At 39.3% G+C, this 20,296-nt stretch overlaps 1 protein-coding gene and 1 pseudogene across 2 annotated transcripts in view; one reads left to right on the top strand and one right to left on the bottom strand.

Moving 5' to 3' along the window:
• ARHGEF6 (Rac/Cdc42 guanine nucleotide exchange factor 6) overlaps window positions 1–8,067 on the bottom strand; it is a 145,144-nt gene extending 137,077 nt beyond the window's left edge. The window contains exons 1-2 of one of the 2 annotated variants that reach the window (XM_045839377.1): window positions 7,569–8,067; window positions 6,284–6,367 (exon numbers count right to left, since the gene is read on the bottom strand). In XM_045839377.1, coding sequence (XP_045695333.1) covers window positions 6,284–6,367; window positions 7,569–7,733 — 249 coding nt within the window. In that variant the 5' untranslated portion in view covers window positions 7,734–8,067. The remainder of the gene's footprint in view (window positions 1–6,283; window positions 6,368–7,568) is intronic. The other variant, XM_045839376.1, reaches the window with a different exon arrangement.
• A 288-nt stretch (window positions 8,068–8,355) lies between these two features.
• Window positions 8,356–17,113, top strand: LOC123819068 (annotated as a pseudogene).
• Window positions 17,114–20,296: the final 3,183 nt, after the last annotated feature.

Here is a 20,296-nt window from a genome sequence, read left to right as displayed (position 1 = left end):
CCCTTTTCTGAGCCCTCCCTCCACAGAGTCACAGAACTGGCAGGCCAGTGCCATATCTGAGACTCCATCAACCTGGCTAACACTGTTGGCCCCACCCTGGAGATCCCTTAAGACTCCATTCCACCCAATTTATGGGCCCACCCAAACTGTTAACAGTGACATTTCCATATTAATGGCTGGCCTTGGCTAATGCTTCACAACTTCTTAAATCCTCTCAAACAAGCAACAGCTGGCCTCAGTAAGCTCCTAGTGCCTATACCTTTTGTTAAGTGGCACCAGGCCCAGCACTAGCAGCAGCCAGCCTAGATTCACAGCTTGGCTTTGCAAGGGAATCTCCAAGAACAGAACATATAGCAGCCATCTCAGATTGCTTTATAGCTCATGCAGGGTGGCCCTGGGTGAAACACAGGAGTAGGCTGACCTTGGCCCACACCACCTGGAACACCCCAGAGCCTGCATACCGAGTAAACAGCTACAGTTGGATGTTGGACATCCAACAGCTATGTTGGAACACCACCACCATGCCCCTGCATAGCTGATCCTCCACAGAGAGCAGAGGTTGGTAGTCAGTGTGCACAGGCAGTCCTAGCAGCTGACTGGCCTGGTTAAATCACTCCAGTTGACCTACTGACACCAACCAAGACTCAACCATAAGAGGAGGGAGTACTCAGCCCACACAAAGGGTACACCTCAAGTACTCAGCTTCAGTGATAGGGGAGGCCATGCCACTGGACCCTATAGTACACCTACTACATTAGGCCACACTACCAAGACACAGAATCAAATCAGCTCTACCTAATACATAGAAACAAACACAGGGAGCCTGCCAAAATGAGGAGAAAAAGAAACATGCCCCAAATGAAAAAAACAGCTCAAAACTCCAGAAAAATAACTAAACAAAATGGAGATAAGCAATCTATCAGATGCGGAGTTCAAAACACTGTTTATAAGGATGCTCAAGGAATTTAGCAAGGGCCTCAGCAGCGTAAAAAAAGGATCCAGTCAGAAACAAAGGATACACTAATTGAAATAAAGAACAATTTACAGGGAAACAACAGTAGAGTGGAAGAAGTTAAGAATCAAATCAATGATTTGGAACATAAAGAAGCATGAAACAAGGAATCAAAACAACAAGAAGAAAAAAGAATCCAAAAATCATAGATAGTGTAAGTAGCCTATGGGACAAATTCAAGCATTCCAACAATTGCATCGCAGTGATATCAGCAGAAGAAGAGAAAAAACAAGAAATTGAAAATCTATTTGAAAAAAATAATGAAAGAAACCTTCCCTAATGTGGTAAAGGAAGGAGACATGCAAGTCCAGGAAGCACAGAGTCCCAAACAAGATGGATGCAAAGAGGCCTACTCTAAGACACATCATAATTAAAATGCTAAATGTTGAAGATAAGGAGAGAATATTAAAAGCAGCAAGAGAGAAGAAGTTAGTTACCTACAGGAGAGTTCCCAAAAGACTGTCAGTGCATTTCTCAAAAGACACTTTGCAGGCTAGAAGGGATTGGAAATAAATATTCAAAGTCATGAAAAGCAGGGACCTACAGCCAAGATTGCTCTACCCAGCTAAAAACGCCTTTTGAAGTCAAAGGGCAGATAAAGAGCTTCCCAGACAAGAAGAAAAATAAAGAAATTCCTCACCACCAAACCATTATTATATGAAATGTTAAAGGGACTTATTTAACAAAAAGATGATCAAAGCTGTGAACAATAAAATGGCAATAAATACATATCCATCAAAAATTTAATCTAAAAAACAAACTAAGCAAACAGGAAGAACAGAGATAGAATCATGGATATGGATAACATTTTGATGGTTGGCTGATGAAAGGTGGGTGTAGAGGAATGGGTGAAGAGGTGAGGAGATTAAGAAATTCCAATAGGTAGAATTCTAGCCAAGATGGAGGCATAGGTAGAAATCCTTTCATTTCTTCGCACAACCAAAAGAAGGATAACAACCAATCTAAAATCAACAACCAAAAGTACCAGAAAAACAAACTGCATGGAACCCCAACAACCAAGGAATTAAAGAAAAAGTCAACCAGAACAACCAGACCAGTAAGAACCCGCAGCAAGGTGGTGAAACAGGCAGGCAGGCCAGCTGAGAAAAAATCATGGCAAGGTGGTGGACTGCACGGGCGGGGCTGACTGAAGGCAAAACTGAGACTCAGAGTTCACTGTGGACTACAGCAGTTGTCGTGGTGGGAGAAACTCCCAATCTCACATGACAGTTTGTTGAAAAGTGGGCTAGAGTCAAGCAGGTAAGCTGCCTTGTTCCCTCTTTGGCCCCACTGAAGAAATATGGCCCAAAAAACAGAGCAAACCTTCAGAAGAGAGCTAAGCAACAAGGAGATAGCCAACCTATCTGATGGAGAATTTAAAGCCCTGGTAATCAAAATGCTCACAGAACTGACTGAGCTTGGTTGAAAATGAAGAAACAAATGAAAGATACCCAAAAGGAAATAAAGCAAAATATTCAGGGAACCAACAATGACAGGAAGGAAACCAGGACTTAAAGCAATGATTTGGAACGAAAGGGGAAAAAAAAAACATCCAACTGGAACAGAATGAAGAAACAAAAATTCAAAAAAGTGAAGAGACACTTAGGAACCTCTAGGACAGTTCCAATATCTGAATTATAGGGGTGCAAGAAGAAGAACAACAGCAAGAAAATGAAAACTTGTTTGAACAAATAATGAAGGAAAACTTCCCCAATCTAGCAAAGAAATAGACTTCCAAGAAGTCCAGGGAGCCCAGGGAGTCCCAAAGAAGTTGGACCCAAGGAGGAACACACTAAAACACATCATCATTAAGTTACCCAAGGTTAAAGATAAAGAGAGAATCCAAAAGCAGCAAGAGAAAAGGAGACAGTTACATACAAAGGAGTTCCCATTAGACTATCAACTGATTTCTCAAAGGATACCTTGCAGTCAAGAAGGGGCTGGAAAGAAGTATTCCAAGTCATGAAAGGCAAGGACCTACATCCAAGATTACTCTATCCAGCAAAGCTTTCATTTAGAACAGAAGGGCAGATAAAGTGCTTCTCAGATAAGGTGAAGTTAAAGGAGTTCATCATCACCAAGCCCTTATTATATCAAATGTTAAAGGAACTTATCTAAGAAAAAGAAGTTCAAAAATATGAACAACAAAATGGCAACAAACTCACAACTATCAACAAATGAACCTAAAAGAAAAGAAAAGCCATGAAAACAGAAACTAAGCAAACAACCAGAACAGGAACAGAACTAGAGAAATGGAGATCACATGGCGGGATGTCAGTGGGGAGGGGGAAGGGAGGAATAGGAGGGGAAAGGTACAGGGAAGAAGAAGCATAATTAGTAGGCATAAAATAGATGGGGAGAGATAAAAATGGTATTGGAAACAGAGAACTCAAAGAACTTATATATACAACCCATGAAAATGAACTAAGTGGGGAGAATGCTGGAGGGTTGGGGGATTCAGGGTGGAGGGGGGATAAAGGGAAAAATTAGGAAAACTGTAATAGCATAATCAACAAAAATACTTTTAAAATTAAAAATAATAAATTTTTTTTACAAAAGAAATTCCAGTAGGTAGTTACAGGATAGCCATGGAATTGTACAGTACCATTTAGGAAATGGAGTAACCAAAGAACTTAATATGCATGACCCATGGACATGAACAATGGCGGGGGAATTGCCTAAGGGAGTAAGGGGGTGCAAAGGGGGAAAGTTGGGACAACTGTAATAGCATAATCTGTAAAATATGATAAAAATAAGTTAATTTTTTTTAATTTGCAAAGATTTTAGGCCTGTCTCTTAGCTATCTAGGATCTCAAGACTGTATGATCAGTATTGTTGGATGCTGGGTGCACACTTGCTTAGTTTTCAGTCTCATGTATTTATTTCATTAGGCTTCCCTCGATGTTCTAAAAGTGCCTCAATATGGCTCTTATATGCCCTTTACAGACATAATTTTGCATACAATGCTGCCTAGTAATAACAGTAACATTGGGTAGTTATTATGCATGCCTTATGTACAGTAATATTAAGTGCCTTAGATGTATTTTCTCTTTGGATAACTAGTACAGTCCTATGCAATAGATATTATTAATGTTTGCATTATACAAATGAAGAAACTGGAGCTTAAATAGACCAAGTAATTGTCTTTTTCATCACTCTATTTCCAGTGCACAGGACAGTACCTTGTTCATAATAGAGACCCCTCCCCCCATAATAAACAAATGAATAATTGATTTAGAGAGAAAATTCTGGGAAGACTGGGAAGCACTAAGAATGCTTCTTCCCACCTAGACGGCAATTGTACTGGCATAATCTGTCGGATGTAACTATTAAGAGTGCTGGAGTCTATTCAAAGTTAATTTAGTCTATTTTCTCTTTTAGCACTGTAGCAGCTACCAATTACCCACTCTTCCCAATTCCACATCAGGAAGCTGTGCATGCATTCCAAGAGAAGTTTGAAGAAGCCAGAATAAGCAGTAAGACCTCAACACCTCCCCGCATCTGCCCCCAAAGAGGCCAAGTAACTTTTCCCAGAGTCACACAGTCATTAACTGACCAAGCCAAGTCTCTGGCCCAAGTCTGTCAAACTGGAGAAGGAATGTGTTTAACCATGATGCCAATATTGCCTTACTACAATATTCATATAAAGTTCAAGCCAGCCTGAATTATCAAAAGGGGATAAAAACATTCCAAGTGCCTTCATTAAAAAAATGAAAATTATGATATACTTTTTAGAAATACTTCTATTCAAAGTAGATAAAAATATTTTAAGTATTAGTGCTTAAAGAAGTAAGCATTACTTATCAAAAAATCCACTTTTGTGAAACAACTCATTCTCCAGCATTGCCAAATCCAAAAAGTGTTTCTGTATTATTTAATACTCTCAGAACTGCAAAGCAGCTCAGTATACCTTCTGGCAGCTTCAGAGTGCAGAAGTCTTCGGCCACTTCACCATGTTTTTATTTGAAAAATAAAAATGAAAATACCATGATATGTTTCATGGTAACCATCATTCTATAAGGGATGTAGAGTGGGCTCAGGCCTTACCTCAAAAGCCATTCACACAGGTGCCCATGCACACACACACACATGCCTATATTACGTGTGTGCATACACACACAGAGAGATATAAAATTGGGCAATAGGGAAACCTGAAATAAAATATTCTGAGGCAAAATATTCTGGTGCTATGGCTTACTTTAGGAAAAATTCTAAATCAAGCAATGTTTATGTGGGTCAAAGCTACTTGTACTACTATTAGTAATGATAGTTAACACTTGGAGAATACTATGTGTCATGCATTTTTCAATGAACATGTATTTGTTGAAATCTCATACCAATCCTATTAGATAGGTGCTGTTATTGTTCCCACTTTATAGATAGGGAGAATGAGGCATGGAGGCATTGTTAGGTAACACGTCGAAGATCACAAAGCTACTAGTCAGAGAGAACTGAGATTTGAACTCAGCCAGTCTAATGTCAGAGTCCATGTTCAAACTACTATTAATACTTCTTCTCAAACAATACTACTAATGCATGTCTACACTTCTTATGTCCCTGATCCTGTACTGTTCACTCCACATACATTATCTCATAGATGTTTTTGAGGTTGGAGTTCTTAGTTCTAAATTATTATGCAGCATCTCATTAGATATTTAAAACAACCCCACGAGGTACCTATTACTGTGCCCATAAAAACACTGAGTCACAGAGAAGTTAAGTAAATTTTCACACAGGCGAAAGTACCAACCATGCTTCAGTAAACCCCCTATATGTACAGTAAGGATCCATATAATATAAAATAATGTAACATAAATTTAATATACAACTTCTGCCTCAGGGCCAGGTTCTCTCAGCTCTTCAAAACTTTTGTTCTAAAGTGTTGTTACTGGGGAAAAGTAACAACAGACTTTCCTCTCTTCCCAACTCAAGCGGAATGCAGTGAACTTCTGCAGCAGCCATTGGCCCACTTTTGGTTCCCCTTAGTAGAAAAGCACACCACAAAAGTTCTGTCACCAGAGGCCATCTTTCAAGGCTTGGATGCTCTGTCTGAAAGATACCATGTTTTGAGTTTTGCTCTGTTTTAAAAATGCCTCTGGAAAAGCCAAACTAGGAAGCCTCCACTGGAGCCACCAATCTTAACCATGGTTTCTGTAAAATGTTTTTCCTGTTTAACAGAGAAAATAAACCAAGGACTTTTACTACAACACCATCTTCACTAGTAGAATGAAAAAACAATAATAACAAGGAAGGCAATCTGGGTGGGCTTACCTCCACTTGAAGGGTTGCACATCCTTTCAGGAAGTAATTGATGTTGTTGATGCAGTCAGTTTCTGTTTGGGGCTCCAAACAGTACTAGAGAAACATAGTCAAATGTCACTTGGAGTCTGTCATCCCATGCCAAGCGTACTATATACACCATTCACTAACAACTACATAGGCAGGTGTTTTAATGCAGGGAGCAACACTGCTGTCAATCCAGGAAGAGAAATAACCACTAAAGGAAGTGATGCAAAAATCTAAACGGTTGGTTTTTATTTCAAATGTCTCCAAACCTTAGTCTCAAGCCATCTCTACTTATAAAATTTTTCTCTTTTTTTTTGTTTTTGCCTAAGTGCGGTGATAGCAAATCAGAGAAACCCAGTTTTTTGAGCTTGGTTTTGCTTTCAACTTATTTCCTTGCTCCCTTCTCTTCATCATAATTTATTCAAGTATATTTCCCACTTTGTTGTTTTCTGCGTTTGATCACAATTCTCTACCTTTTACCACCATTTTCTCACTGATTTTCAAGTTTAAGAAATTATAAGTAAATCCATTTTTTTCGATAAAAATACAAACTGTTTCAAGAAGGCAAAAGAATTGTGCTCACAGTCACATTGCCTGCCAACCTTAAGAATATGGGTGTAGGACTCTAAACTGATTTAAGGTGTCTGCTTTAGAAATTATCTTTGTGATCATGGGTTTCCAACATCAAAATTTTTGGATTTTTAAAAGAGAATAAGAGTAGTTTCACTTTGAACACATGTTGCATTTGAAATATATTTGGTTTTTATTCTTTTAACAAACCTGTGTGACATTCGGGATTATTTCTCCTAGTTGCTAAATAGCCTTTCAATGGATATTTTATTTGTTTGAGAAAATCTACATTGATTTTAGTCAAACTGTCACTGAACACTATCAACATCTGTTATAAATCATCCCATTACTCCACAGACTCATATATACCCCAAGTTCAAAACATGCCCTTGGTACACAAGGAGGTGTAACACTTATCACTATGATAGAGCAAGCTTGTGATATAGGTGCTCTCATTGCTCCTGGTATCCATGTTGTAACAGGTTTTATAATACTAATACTTGGTGGCCAATTACTAAAAGGTAATATTTCATATTCTGACTTTTTCAAAGTATAAAAACAGTAAGAAAGAATGCCTAACTCTTAGAAAGAAATTAAAGTAGGAAAGTCCTAAGAAAGGGGCAATAGAAAATCTCAAGAGTTACATTATTGCTGCTCTCTCATCATAAGCACTCCCAAAGATACTGCAAATGTTTCTTACCTTTTCTACAGAACCAGGCCTCAGTCTGTTGATCAGTTTACACAGCACTACCCCATTTCTCAGTGAAGACTTCAAGAACTCCTCCGGATCACAGATGGTCTTTTTGGGGGAATCTAAAACTCCCAAGGATATAAGCCATGTCACGATTTGCTCTTCTGGATTCATTACTGAGGACTGTACGCTCAGAACAGCTTTCTGGGGCAGCTGCAAGGACTAAGCCACATCCGCGATTGCATCTGCTGTTGTCTTCCTTTTTATGAGTTCTCTTCTGGTGCTTGCAGAGCAAAGCTTTAAAACAACTTTTCTTAGACAATGGTGGAACCCACTCAAATTACGGGATTTCAAAGCCACAGAGATCACACTCAAAGATGTGGAAAGAGAATGAATGTAAAAACCTGGATAATACTGTTTTTTTTTTTCAAAATCTGCAAAACAAATTCATTAGAATAAAAAAGAAGAAATGCACACACACACAAAACAGTGCAAGAAGCTGTAAGGGAAGGAAGTGAGGAGGATGCTGGGGAGGGAGGAGAAAGAAGGAAGCAAGTGCTCTTGGAAAACAGAGGTGAGCCAGCACTTCAGCGGACCTTGGAAATGAAACACTGTTGGGTCAGTCTGGAAAATGCTGTCAATAAATACTTTAGCCTCAGTGAAAATCTAGCTTCTGTCAGGAGGAAAATGCCAAATGTCTCTTACGTCAGATAGATCTGAGCCTTGTGGGGAGCTATACCAGCACAACGTGGCTCAAAGAAGGTAGGCTCAGAAAATTCTTCTACGAAATGACCGGATGTCCTCAAAGTGCCTCACAGAGATGGTGCGTCATGATCATTCCTTGCAAAACACTTTGAGTTGCATGGTGACACAGTGCCAAGCAAAGGAAGATTGTGCCTGCTGTCAGCCATCACTGTATATAAGCAGAAGCTAGAAGAATGGCATTTTACTTTGCAGCCAAAAAGCTATGTTTAGGGAAATAGGCTAAGGATAACATCTGACATCCTGTTTACTTGCATTCTTTAGCAATTCTTTTTCTGGACCTGATTCCACTACACAATCCAGCTGCAGTACCCTTAGCAAAGGCTTATACACAGTCACATAAGAGGGTAGAAAACACTTGAAAACAACTTTTGAGAACAAAAGAGCACTTGTCTTCTGTCTACCCTACAATCTGGAAGGTTGATGTTTCCCCAACAATAAATACTTTGCATTAAAAATGCTTCTCTAGAAAAAACTGATCTGTAAGAACAGATATTTACTTTTTTGAACATTTTAAAAACCAGGTAAAATAGTCATACTACAGGGAAATTTATTATAAGGCCAACTTAACAGTATAGCCTCCTCATATTGGAAAATGCATGAAATTTACTATCACTGCCCATCCTCATACATATGGTCTTCCTAAGCTTCAGAATTAAAAAAAATTACAGATGCAGAAGATGAAGTTTATTTCTTTAAGTATACTTTATTGATTATGCTATTACAGTTGCTCTATTTTTCTCCCCTTTATCCCCTTCAGTCCTGCACCCTCCTCCCTTCAGCATTTCCCACCCCCTTAGTTCATGTCCATGAGTCGTACATGTAAGTTCTCTGGCTTCTCCATTTCCTATACTAGTCTTCACCTCCCCCTGCCATTTTGTATCTACCAATTATGCTTCTTATACCCTGTACCTTTTCCCCTATTCTTCCCTCTCCCCCTCCCCACTGATAATACTCCATGTGATCTGTATTTCTGTGATTCTGTTCTTCTTCTAGTTGTTTGCTTAGGTTTTGTTTTTGTTGTTTTCGATTCAGTTGTTGATAGTTGTGAGTTTGTTGTCATTCTGTCCATAGTGTTGATCTTCCTTTTCTTAAATAAGTCCCTTTAACATTTCATATAATAAGGGCTTGGTGATGATGAACTCTTTTAGCTTTACATTGTCTGGGAAGCACTTTATCTGACCTTCAATTCTAAATGACAGCTTTGCTGGATAGAGTTATCTAGGCTGTAGGCCTTTACCTTTCATCATTTTGAAAACTTCTTGCCAGTCCCTTCTGGCATGCAAAATTTCTTTTGAAAAATCAGCTGACAGTGTTAAGGGAACTCCTTTGTAGGTAATTATCTGCATTTGCTATTTTTAAGATTCTCTCTTTATCTTTAACCTTTGGTATTTTAATTTCAGTGTGTCTTGGTGTTGACCTCTTTGGGTCCAACTTGTTTAGGACTCTCTGTGCTTCCTGGATGTGTATGTCTATTTCCTTCACCAAATTAGGGAAGTTATCTTTTTTTTTTTTCAAATAAGTTTTCAATTTCTTGCTCTTCCTCTTCTCCTTCTGGCATCCCTATGATTCTGATGTTGGCACTTTTGGAGATGTCCCAGAGTTCTGTTACTGTCTCCTCATTTTTTTTTGAATTCTTGTTTCTTCAGTCTGTACTGGTTGACTATTTACTTCTTCCTTATGTTCCAAATTATTGATTTGAACCCTGGCTTCCTTCCCTTCACTTTTGGTTCCCTGTATATTTTTCTTTATTTCACTAAGTGTAGCCTTCATTTCTTCCCTTATGCTTTCACCATATTCAATGACTTCTCTGAGCATCCTGACCCCAGTGTTTTGAACTCTGCATCTGAAAGGTTGGTTATCTCCATTTTGCTTAGTTCTTTTTCTGGGGTTTTGTTCTATTCTTTCATCTGGGCCGTATTTCTTTGTCTACTCAATTTGGCGACCTCCCTATGTTTGTTTCTGTGTATTGGGTAGAGTTGCTTTGTCTCCATCTTGGTACACCTGTTATGATGTAAGGGGTAGAGCCTTAGGTATTCACCAGGGTAGAGCAACCTGCTTCACTACTTTGTGGTGCTATATGTGGGGGAGGAGTCTGAGAGGGAATAATGCCACTTGCTCAGCTCTCGTCCCATTTCCAGTCACTTCACCCACTTCCTGTATGCAACTGGTGCCCTTCTAGCTGTTGCCCTGGTGGTGGTTCCTAGAGTGGGTGTGTTTGCCTATGTTCTAGGACTATGTGGGTTCTTTAAATAAACTCTCCTGAGTTACTGGCAGTTTCCTCCACCACCCAACCCCCACTGGATTTTACAACCAGAAGTTATGAGGCTTTATTTCCCTGGCACTGGAACCTTGGGCTGCACATTCTTGCCTGGGATGGCTCGCTGCCCAGGTGTCCCTCCTGGTTTATATCTGCCACACATGAATGTGGGATTCTGCTAGCCATTGCCACTGCTGCTTTGCTGCTGCCACCACACCACATCTTCTCTGCCTGGGCTCCCTGTCTCTGCCCCTCCTACCTGTGTGGTTGAATATTTCTTCTTTAAATCCTTGGTTATCAGACTTCCAAACAATTTGATTGTCTGGCCATTCTGAAAACTTGTTTTGTTTTGAGATTGGTTGTGATCCTTCTTATGGTTATGCGAGAAGGCGAAGCATGTCTACCTACACCTCCATCTTGGCTGGAAGTCACAGAAGCTCTAAATTAAAAAAAAATAATAACTTATTTTTAAGATTTATTTATTTTTAAAGAAGGGGAGAGAGGGAGAAAGAAAGAGGGAGAAACATGAATGTGTGGTTGTCTCTCATACAACCCCCTACCAGGGACCGAGTCTGCAACCCAGGCATGCACCCTGACAGGGGATTCAACCAGCAACCCCCTGATTTACAGGTCAGCACACAATCCACTGAGCCACACCAGCCAGGGTGGAAGCTCTAAATTTTTAAAAATTGTATTTTTCCACTACCATTTATCCCCCCTATACCCTCTTCCATCTCCAACCCCCCACCCCCTGCAATTACCACACTGTAGACACAGAATCCTTATCAAAACAGTTTGGGGCATCTACTACCAAATAATTAACCTAGATAATTCTTCTAAATGTTTAAAAAAAATTCCCCTTCTTGCCTGTCATAACACTTAACACCCTTTACTATTATTACTTGTTCATCTGTCTCATCTACCAGAATATAACTTCCTTAGAGTAAGGGTCTTGTTTGTCTTGTTTAACACTGTTTTCAGAAGAGTGTCTGGTACACAGCAGATGTTTAAAAATGCTGAATGAGCCCTGGCTGGTGTGTCTCAGTGGACTGAGTGCTGGCCTGTGAACCAAGGGGTCACCAGTCCAATTCCCAGTAAGGGCACATGCTTGGGTTGTGGACCAGGTTCCCACTAGGGGGCACACAAGAGGCAACCACACATTGACATTTTTCTTCCTCTCTCTCTCCCTCCCTTCTCTTCTGTCTAAAAATAAATAAGGTCTTTTTTTAAAATGCTGAATGAATGAATGAATGAATGAATTCATATGATCTCTGGTATAGCAAGGATTATACCTGATTATCTACCTGATTAGAACAAAGATGTTTTACTTGTTTTAATGGCTTAAAACATTTTTTTTGCTAATGATTTTTTATACTTTTATTGAGGTATAATTGACATAATAATCTATACATATTTAATATGTACAAGTCAATGAATTTTGATGTCTGTGTATAACTGTGATACAATCACACACACAGTGCAGATAAACCTTTCCATCACCTCCCAAAGTGGCCTTGTGACATTTTAACCCCTTCTTCTCTTCCTTCTCACCAAATTCCAGACAACCAGTAATCTGATTTCAGTCCCTATAGATCAGTTTGCATTTTCTATGATCTTATGTAAGTGGAAGCACACAGTTTGGTACCTTTTTTTGTCTGGCTTCTTTAAATCAACATCATCCTTTTTAGATTCACTCATGTTGGTGTATCTATCAGTAATTCTATAACAAAGATTTGACCTCCAAATGTTTGGTTTGATGTAATTACACTTATAAGCAAAATAGATATAGTTGATCAAAAGCTTTAATTGAATTTTGACCTATGGTCAAGTCTAAGTAATGGAAATAAAAACAAAACCCATTTATTGGTAAATGAAATTCCCAAATATGACAGGCTTAAACATATTTTTATATGTCATTTGGACATTTTTCACAATTTTTCATCAAAATTGTACTCTACAGACAAATAAATTTGGCAGTGTTATGAGGTATCACTCACATATTCTAATAAAGACCAAAGAACCCTGAGTAATTTTAGGAACTCAACCTAGTCCAAGATAGGCTTGAGACCACTGAGATCATTTGGATGAATAACTGCCACATTTTAGATACTATAGCAAATTATTCTAAGTAATAAAGTAAATTCCAAAAGGCAAGGCCACCTCTTCAAGTCAGAAGAAACATTTCTATTAGTATAAAGATTGGAAGTCAGAGTTGGTACAGTCAAATGTCAAAAAAGCAAGGATATCTGAGACATTAGCAACATATGGGTGAACTGACTAACTATGAAACCATGGCTGGGTAAGGGAGCCAGTGACAATAGAAAGGAGCTGATGAACTGGAGAAATAGGGAGGAGGGTTGAAAGACTGGAGGTCACAGCAAAATGAAGAGCAAGCTTCACACAAAAACATGACTGAAAAAAGCAAGTCTCTCTGTTTCAGATCCTTAGTACCATACACCCTGCGTCACTGAACCTGTGTCCTCACTGGCTTTCCCACCTCCATCTTTTCATCCTAATGAACTCTCTGACAGAGCAGTTTGGTTGATTTCCCCAAAACATCCCTTTAATAGTGTAATATACCTGCTCAATAACCCTCAAAGGATCTCATTGCCTAAAGCAAAGATTTCCAAACAACAATGTACAAAAATAATCACTTGGTTGTAGAAGAGAAAAAGGAATAAGTGGAACTTGGGGGCCAAGATAGGTAACATTTTACTAAAAATAAAAAGATCTGCAAGAAGTAAGGTAAATGTTAACTTTTTAATTTTATGTTCCTTTTTATTGTTGTTTAAAGTACAGTTCTCCCCATTTTCCTGCCACCACTTACCCCTTCCCCACCCACACCCACCTACCACCCTCAATCCTTCCCAACTTTGGCTTTGTCCATTGGTCCTTTATATATTTTCTTTGATGATCTTTCCCCTTTTTTTCCCCATAACCCCCGCTCTCCCAAACACTCTGGTTACTGTCAGTTTGTTCTTAATTTCAATGTCTCTGGTTATATTTTGCTTGCTTATTTGCTGTATTGATTAGCTTCCACTAAAAGGTGAGAGCATATGGTATTTGTCTTTCACTGCCTCACTGGGTTCACTTAGTGTAAGGTTCTCCAATTCCATCCATGCTGTCATGAATAGTAGGAGCTCCTACTTTCTTTCTGCTGCATAGTATTCCATTGTGTAAATGTACCACAGTTTTTTGATGCACTCATTTACTCACAGGCACTTAGGTTGCTTCCAGCACTTGGCTATTGTAAATTGTGCTGCTATGAACACTGGGGTGCATAGGTTCTTTTGAATTGGCATTTCAGGGTTCTTAGGGTATGGTCCCAGCATTAGTATTGCTGGGTCAAAAGGCAGTTCCACTTTCAGTTTTCTGAGGAAATTCCATACTGTTTTCCACACTGGCTGCACCAGTCTGCACTGCTAATAACAATCCAAGGAAGTAAAAGACCTGTACTCAGAAAACTACACAACACTGAATAAAGAAATTATGGAAGACACAAACAAATGGAAGCATGTATCATGTTCATGTATTGAAAGAATTAACATTATCAAAATGTCCATACTATGCAGAGTAATTTATAGATTCAACGCAATCCTTTTTAAAATACCAATGGCATATTTCACAGATATAGAACAAACATTTCAAAAATGTATATGGAACCATAAATGACCCCAAATAGCCACAGAAATTTTGAGACAGAAGAATAAAGTAGGAAGGATCACAATACCTGATATCAAACTGTATTACAAGGCCACTGTAATCAAAACAGTATGTTGCTGGAATAAGAACAGACACATAGACCAATGGAACAGAATAGAGAGCCCAGAAATAAACCCAAGTATCTATGATGAACTAATATTTGACAAAGGGGTAGGAGCATAAAATGGAGTAAAAATAGCCTCTTCAACAAATGGTGTTGGGAGAGCTGGACAGCTACATGCAAAAAAATGAAACTCAGTCACCAACTTGAACCATATACAAAAATAAATTCAAGATGGATAAAAGACTTAAATATAAGTTGTGACACCATAAAAGTCCTAGAGGAGAACATAGGTAGGAAAATCTTAGATATTCCATGCAGGAATATTTTCATGGATATGTTTCCTAGAGCAAGGGGCATAAAGGAAAGAATAAACAAATGAGACTTCATCAAAATAAAAAGCTTCTGCACAGCCAAAGAAAACATCAGCAAAATGAAAAGAGAACCTGTTGCGCGTGGGTCACCGGCCAGCAGTGACCACGGAACGCTGTGGATGGCTCGACAATAAACACGCGAGAAAAAACAACACATGCACAGAGACAAACTAGTTTCTGTGGGGAAGTAGGGACAGAATGGCCACCCCCCCTAGTGGGGAGCGCGCCGATCCACCGTCCATACCTGCTTTTATTAGGCTCATTTTGCATAATAACTCAGGTAACGTACAATACTCATTAGGGGAAGTAAGGAATATAGAAAACAAAGAACTCTGCCGGTCTATTGAGTTGGGGGTCAAAGAGTTGTAAGGCTGAGGAACAAACTAGCTTCCTCCTAAGACCCTCCTCATTCAACTGAGAGCATTCTTGAACAAAGAAGGTTTCACAGTAATTTACATGTTCTTTCTTAGGCCTGATCACCCCGGGAAATCTGCACTTCCCAGTACCGAGCTGTACTACCCCGTCATTGTTTCAGGCTTAGGTGGAGCGCGGGAACTAAGGCCACCGAGAGATAAGGAGATTTTCTTCCGGACGCTGAGAACTCAGACTTTGTCAAAGCCGAGGAGTGAGGGTCCATCACCCCCTTTGCTGCAGCCCCCCAAGTCCTTCTTTTGGGGGGCCTCCCAAAGTGATCGTGCCTGGCTTGGGTTGTTCCCCCCATGGGGAATCTTACCCGTCTTTGGCTAACTGACAAAGCTTTTTGGGGGTTCAGTCATGAATAAAGCAGCAGAAGCAGCATTCCTGCCAGGAAGACAAGCTTTTATCTCCTTGCTGGCTTACGGTTCCAAGGGCATTCCCTTAGCCTTAGCCTAGGCGGGGGTTTCAGTTTCTGATACCAGTCAGGGCGGTTCCCAACAAGAACCAACTGTATGGGGAAATATATTTGCAAATGATACCTCAGACAAGAGTTTGATCTCCAAAACATATAAAGAACTCACATGACTCCACTCCAGGAAGACAAACAATCCAATTAAAAAATGGGAAAAGATCCTGAATGGACATTTCTCCAAGGAGGACATACAGAGGGCCCAGAGATATATGAAAAGATGCTCAACATCACTAGTCATCAGCGAGATGCAAATTAAAACCACAATGAGATACCACTTCACATTGGTCAGAATGGCCATCATAACCAAATCAACAAACAAGTGCTAGTGAGGTTGTGGAGAACAGGCAACCCTAGTGTTGGTGGGAATGTAGACTGGTGCAGCCACTATGGAAAACACTATGGAGTTTCCTCCGAAAACTAAAATGGAACTGCCTTTTGACCCAGCAATTGCCTTCCTGAGACTCTACCCTAGGAATCCTGAAACACCAATTCAAAAGAACCTATGCACCCCAATGTTCATAGCAGCAGAATTTACAATAGCCAGGTTCTTGAAGCAACCTAAGCACTCAATGGTAAATGAATGGGTCAGAAAACTATGGTACATTTACATGATGGAATACTATGCAGCAGAAAGAAAGAAGGAGCTCCTACCTTTTGAGACAGCATGGATGGAAATGGAGAGCTTTATGCTAAGTGAAATAAGCCAGCAGTGAAAGACAAACACCATATGATCTCACCTATAAGTGGAACCTAATCAACAAAACAAACAAGCAAGCAAAATATAACCAGAGACATTGAAATTAAGAACAACCTGACAGTAACCAGAGGGGAGGTGGGAGGAAATAATGGGGGAAAAGGGGGAAGGGTTGTCAAGAAACGTGTATAATGGACACATGGACAAAGCCAAAGGGGCATAGGATCAAGGGTGGGAAGTGGGGATGGCTGGGGTGGGGGGAATTTAGAGGGGGGAATGGAGACAACTCTACTTGAACATCAATAAAAATGTGAAAAATAAAAATAAATAAAATATAGAACAAAGAAAAATGCATTCAAAGTAAAATAAATAAATAAAATCTTTTTAAAAAGATCAAAGAAAAGAAAGCATTCAGTCCCATGAGGTCTGTTAAGAAAAACAGCTTTTGGGGCCACAGTCTGAGCATCTATGTCCTAGAGCAAAACCCTGGTGGATGACTCAATAACCTGCTGTACAACATGAATGAATGCAATCCAAGCTCAAGGAGCTGGTTGTTGCCCAGCATCCTCCAGAACAAGAAGGTGAGAAAGATGGAAATTCTGATGCACAATATCAACTACATCTTGGACTTGCAGGTACCTATAGGCTCACATCCGACTATTGTCAGCCTGCACCATGAACGATCCAGGCAGAGCCAGGCGTCTAGGACACCGCTGACCATTCTAAACATGGGTATTAGCATCCTGTCCTTGCAGGAGCCTGAATTCCCATCTGAGTTCATGTCAAATGACAGCAAAGCACTCTGTGGCTGAATAAATGGTATTCATGACTTTTTTCCTCTTTGCACAACCATTCAAAAGAACAACAGGTTGAATGGACCTTTGTTAAAAGTGCAAGCAAAACTGAAAAGGATCAGATCATCTTCTTCAGGGTGTGTCTGACCTTGACTATGATATTAGTTATTTATGAAAAATACCTTTAATGCCCTTTTTGCAGTTGGAAGGCTTTTCTTTATATACTATTCCCACCAAGGGAAGTAAAAACATTAAAATCACAAGGAATTGCCCAGACTTTGCCTTTTTTCAAAGGTAGAATATGGATACCAGAAGGATCCAATATTCAGTTACTTAAATGAAGCCTTTTGGTCAGAAATTACCTTTTTGATGCAAGCCTACTGAATGCTGTGTATATATTTACATATAAATATAGAGAGAGAGAGTGAAACATTGTGAACTCTTTAATTAGAGTTTTTTTGTATAGTGGTAGAGATGTATATTTCTGCATACAAAGTGTAATGATGTACTTCATGCTAAACTTTTAATAAATATTTAGTTGTAAACTTAGCCCTTTTATACAAAAGAAATCAAGTATGTTTATTTGCTGATGATTGCCTGCTTTATTTCAAAGGACCAGTGCTTTGATTTTTTTAAGACTCCATGTATTTATTTTTAGAGAGAGGGGAAGGGAAGGAGAAAGAGAGGGGGAGAAACATCAATGTGTGGTTGCCTTTTGTGTGCTCCCCACTGAGGACCTGGCTTGCAACCCAGGCATGTGCCCTGACTGGGAATGGAACCCATGACCCTTTAGTTTGCAGGCCCACACTCAATCCACTGAGCTACACCAATCAGGGCTGATTTTTATTATGTTATGTTATAACTGAACCCAAATCAGTACAAGTTCAAATTTATGTAGACTGTATAAGATTATAATAAAACATGTCTGGAGCTAAAGAAAAAGAGTTTACCTTTAAGGCCCATAAATTTCTCCCAAGGTTCCATCAATTATACAGTATAAGTAACATCACATTTAAATGATAACTTAGGTACTTCAATAATTGTTCATCTTTCCACATATTTTTTTTAGATGTGAAATACAAAAATATCCATGTCCATCATCTGGAATCAAAGTATTTTTTAAAAATATTTATTTATTTTTAGAAGGTATGGGAGAAGGAAAGAGAGGGAGAGAAACATCAATCATGTGTTGATGTGCACTCCCCCTACTGGGAACCTAGCTCACAACCAAGGCATGTGCCCTGACTGGGAATCGAACCAGCAACCCCTTGCTTTGTAGGCCCACACTCAATTCACTGAGCCACACCAGCCAGGGCTGGAATTAAAGTCTTATTAGGAGGTACCAGTTCAAGAATACAGATGGAAGTCCCAGTGTTTAACGTACATGGCTCTAATGTTTTAAGTCTTGAGGGCAATCCCATTCTATGGGCCACCTTTCACACTGGTCTAAATCAATACTTATATTATTATAACAGTCAATTGAATCTCTGTAAATAACAATCATCCACCTTTGTTTATCAATCTATACTGTGACTGGAGAGAACTTGCCTCCCTATGTTAATCTAGCAATATCAAACCTGTCTTCTGGTATCTACAGATAAAAATGCTTTTCTTTTAATACAGATTAAATATTTTTCTTTTCTATGTCAGCCTTTCAATCAAACCACTTAACAAAACATTTCTGTGTTAAATTTACTTGAGTACCTTGATGTGTACTACTTTTCCTTTGTTACAAATCATTAATTATGATGGTCCCACTTGTACTTTGCCAATTATCAGATTGCTGTATTTATAAATACAAATCATGTCCATTCCAGGAACACAATTCAGAGCTGGTTGGAAATATGTCGCTGGAGAGTAGAAAGAAAAAATGGTGTAACAACATTTGTTTTCTTAGTAATCCATTTTCCAGGATAACTTTTTAGGTGAGTTCAGTATCAAAATTTGTTACTTTATAAAATTCACTCGTGAGGACCACAGTGCAGTCCTCATGCTATGCTGGCTTCATATGAAAAGTATGAATCCAGCTGAGTTTCTTCTTCACTTTGATAACTCTGTGGGTAACCAGCAGCACTTGAAAGTGCCCCCTTTCAACCCTGAGGGTGACAGCTATCTTCCCCCTGGAATAGCTTTACGTAAATGAAGTTTCCCAGTTGGTAGGGTGGTACACTTCCTCAGGCAGGTCGTTCCAGGTACTACGACCTTAAGTCTCAAGGTTTCTAGAGAAGAGAGGGGCCCTTCTAAGTAATGAACATGATTGTGAGAGGATTCAGTTAAATAAGGCACAGTACCTGGTCTCAGACTAAAATTTGTAACCTGCCAAACTAAGTTCAGAGGGAAAGCATCCCTGCTTGTTGCAGGGGTTCACTCTAATTTTTATGATTCTAGATTATTTTAATCTGATAGATTGTTGAATCTTAGCCAAGGAATTTGAGTCATATGCTGTACATATCCAGAAGATTGAGGTTTACAGGAATCTTCAAACATTTGCATAATTCCTGGATAACAGGAAAAATAAAATGACTTCCTCTGTGCTTGTCATTGTACTCTAATATCCACAAAGTGGGAATTATGTGTAGTAAAAAAGGCTTTATCACTGCCTGAACATTGGCTTTTGAAGTGGGAAAGTTTTCAGGCCATCCAAATGTCACACATACCATAAGGAGATAAAACCCCTTAGCTTTTACAAGCAAACAATCTATGAAATCCAACTGCCACCAGGCTCCTTGTCAAGTCATGTCAGTTAAAGAGATCTTCCTGTGTCTACAATGGAGTTGCCTATAATTTTGCTAGCAATTAGCACATCTCTTTAATATGTTTTGAAAAAATTCATCTTTTTAGTTGGGTAGTAAGAGTCTAGTGCCTTTAAAATCCTTTTTTTATTCAGATGGTTTCATTGATGGCACAGAACACTACCTGGGGCATTAGGATTATTCTTAGCCCCATCAAATTTAGCTCCCTTTTAAATCCATTTGCCTATTTCCTTTTGTGAAACACATTTTTAAGGCTCTTTTTTTAAAAGATTTTATTTATTTATTTGTAGAGAGGGAAGGGAGGGAGAAAGAGAGGGAGAGAAACATCAATGTGCGGTTGCTGGCGGTCATGGCCTGCAACCCAGGCATGTACCCTGACTGGGAATCGAACCTGCGACACTTTGGTTCGCAGCCCACGCTCAATCCACTGAGCCACACCAGCCAGGGT

The sequence above is a fragment of the Phyllostomus hastatus genome, unplaced genomic scaffold (assembly GCF_019186645.2).
Source record: "Phyllostomus hastatus isolate PE091 unplaced genomic scaffold, TTU_PhHast_1.1 phas_contig_30, whole genome shotgun sequence".
NCBI lineage: Eukaryota > Metazoa > Chordata > Mammalia > Chiroptera > Phyllostomidae > Phyllostomus > Phyllostomus hastatus.
The sequence above is the reverse complement of the archived record's forward strand: the minus strand, read 5'-3'. Positions and strand labels throughout refer to the sequence as shown.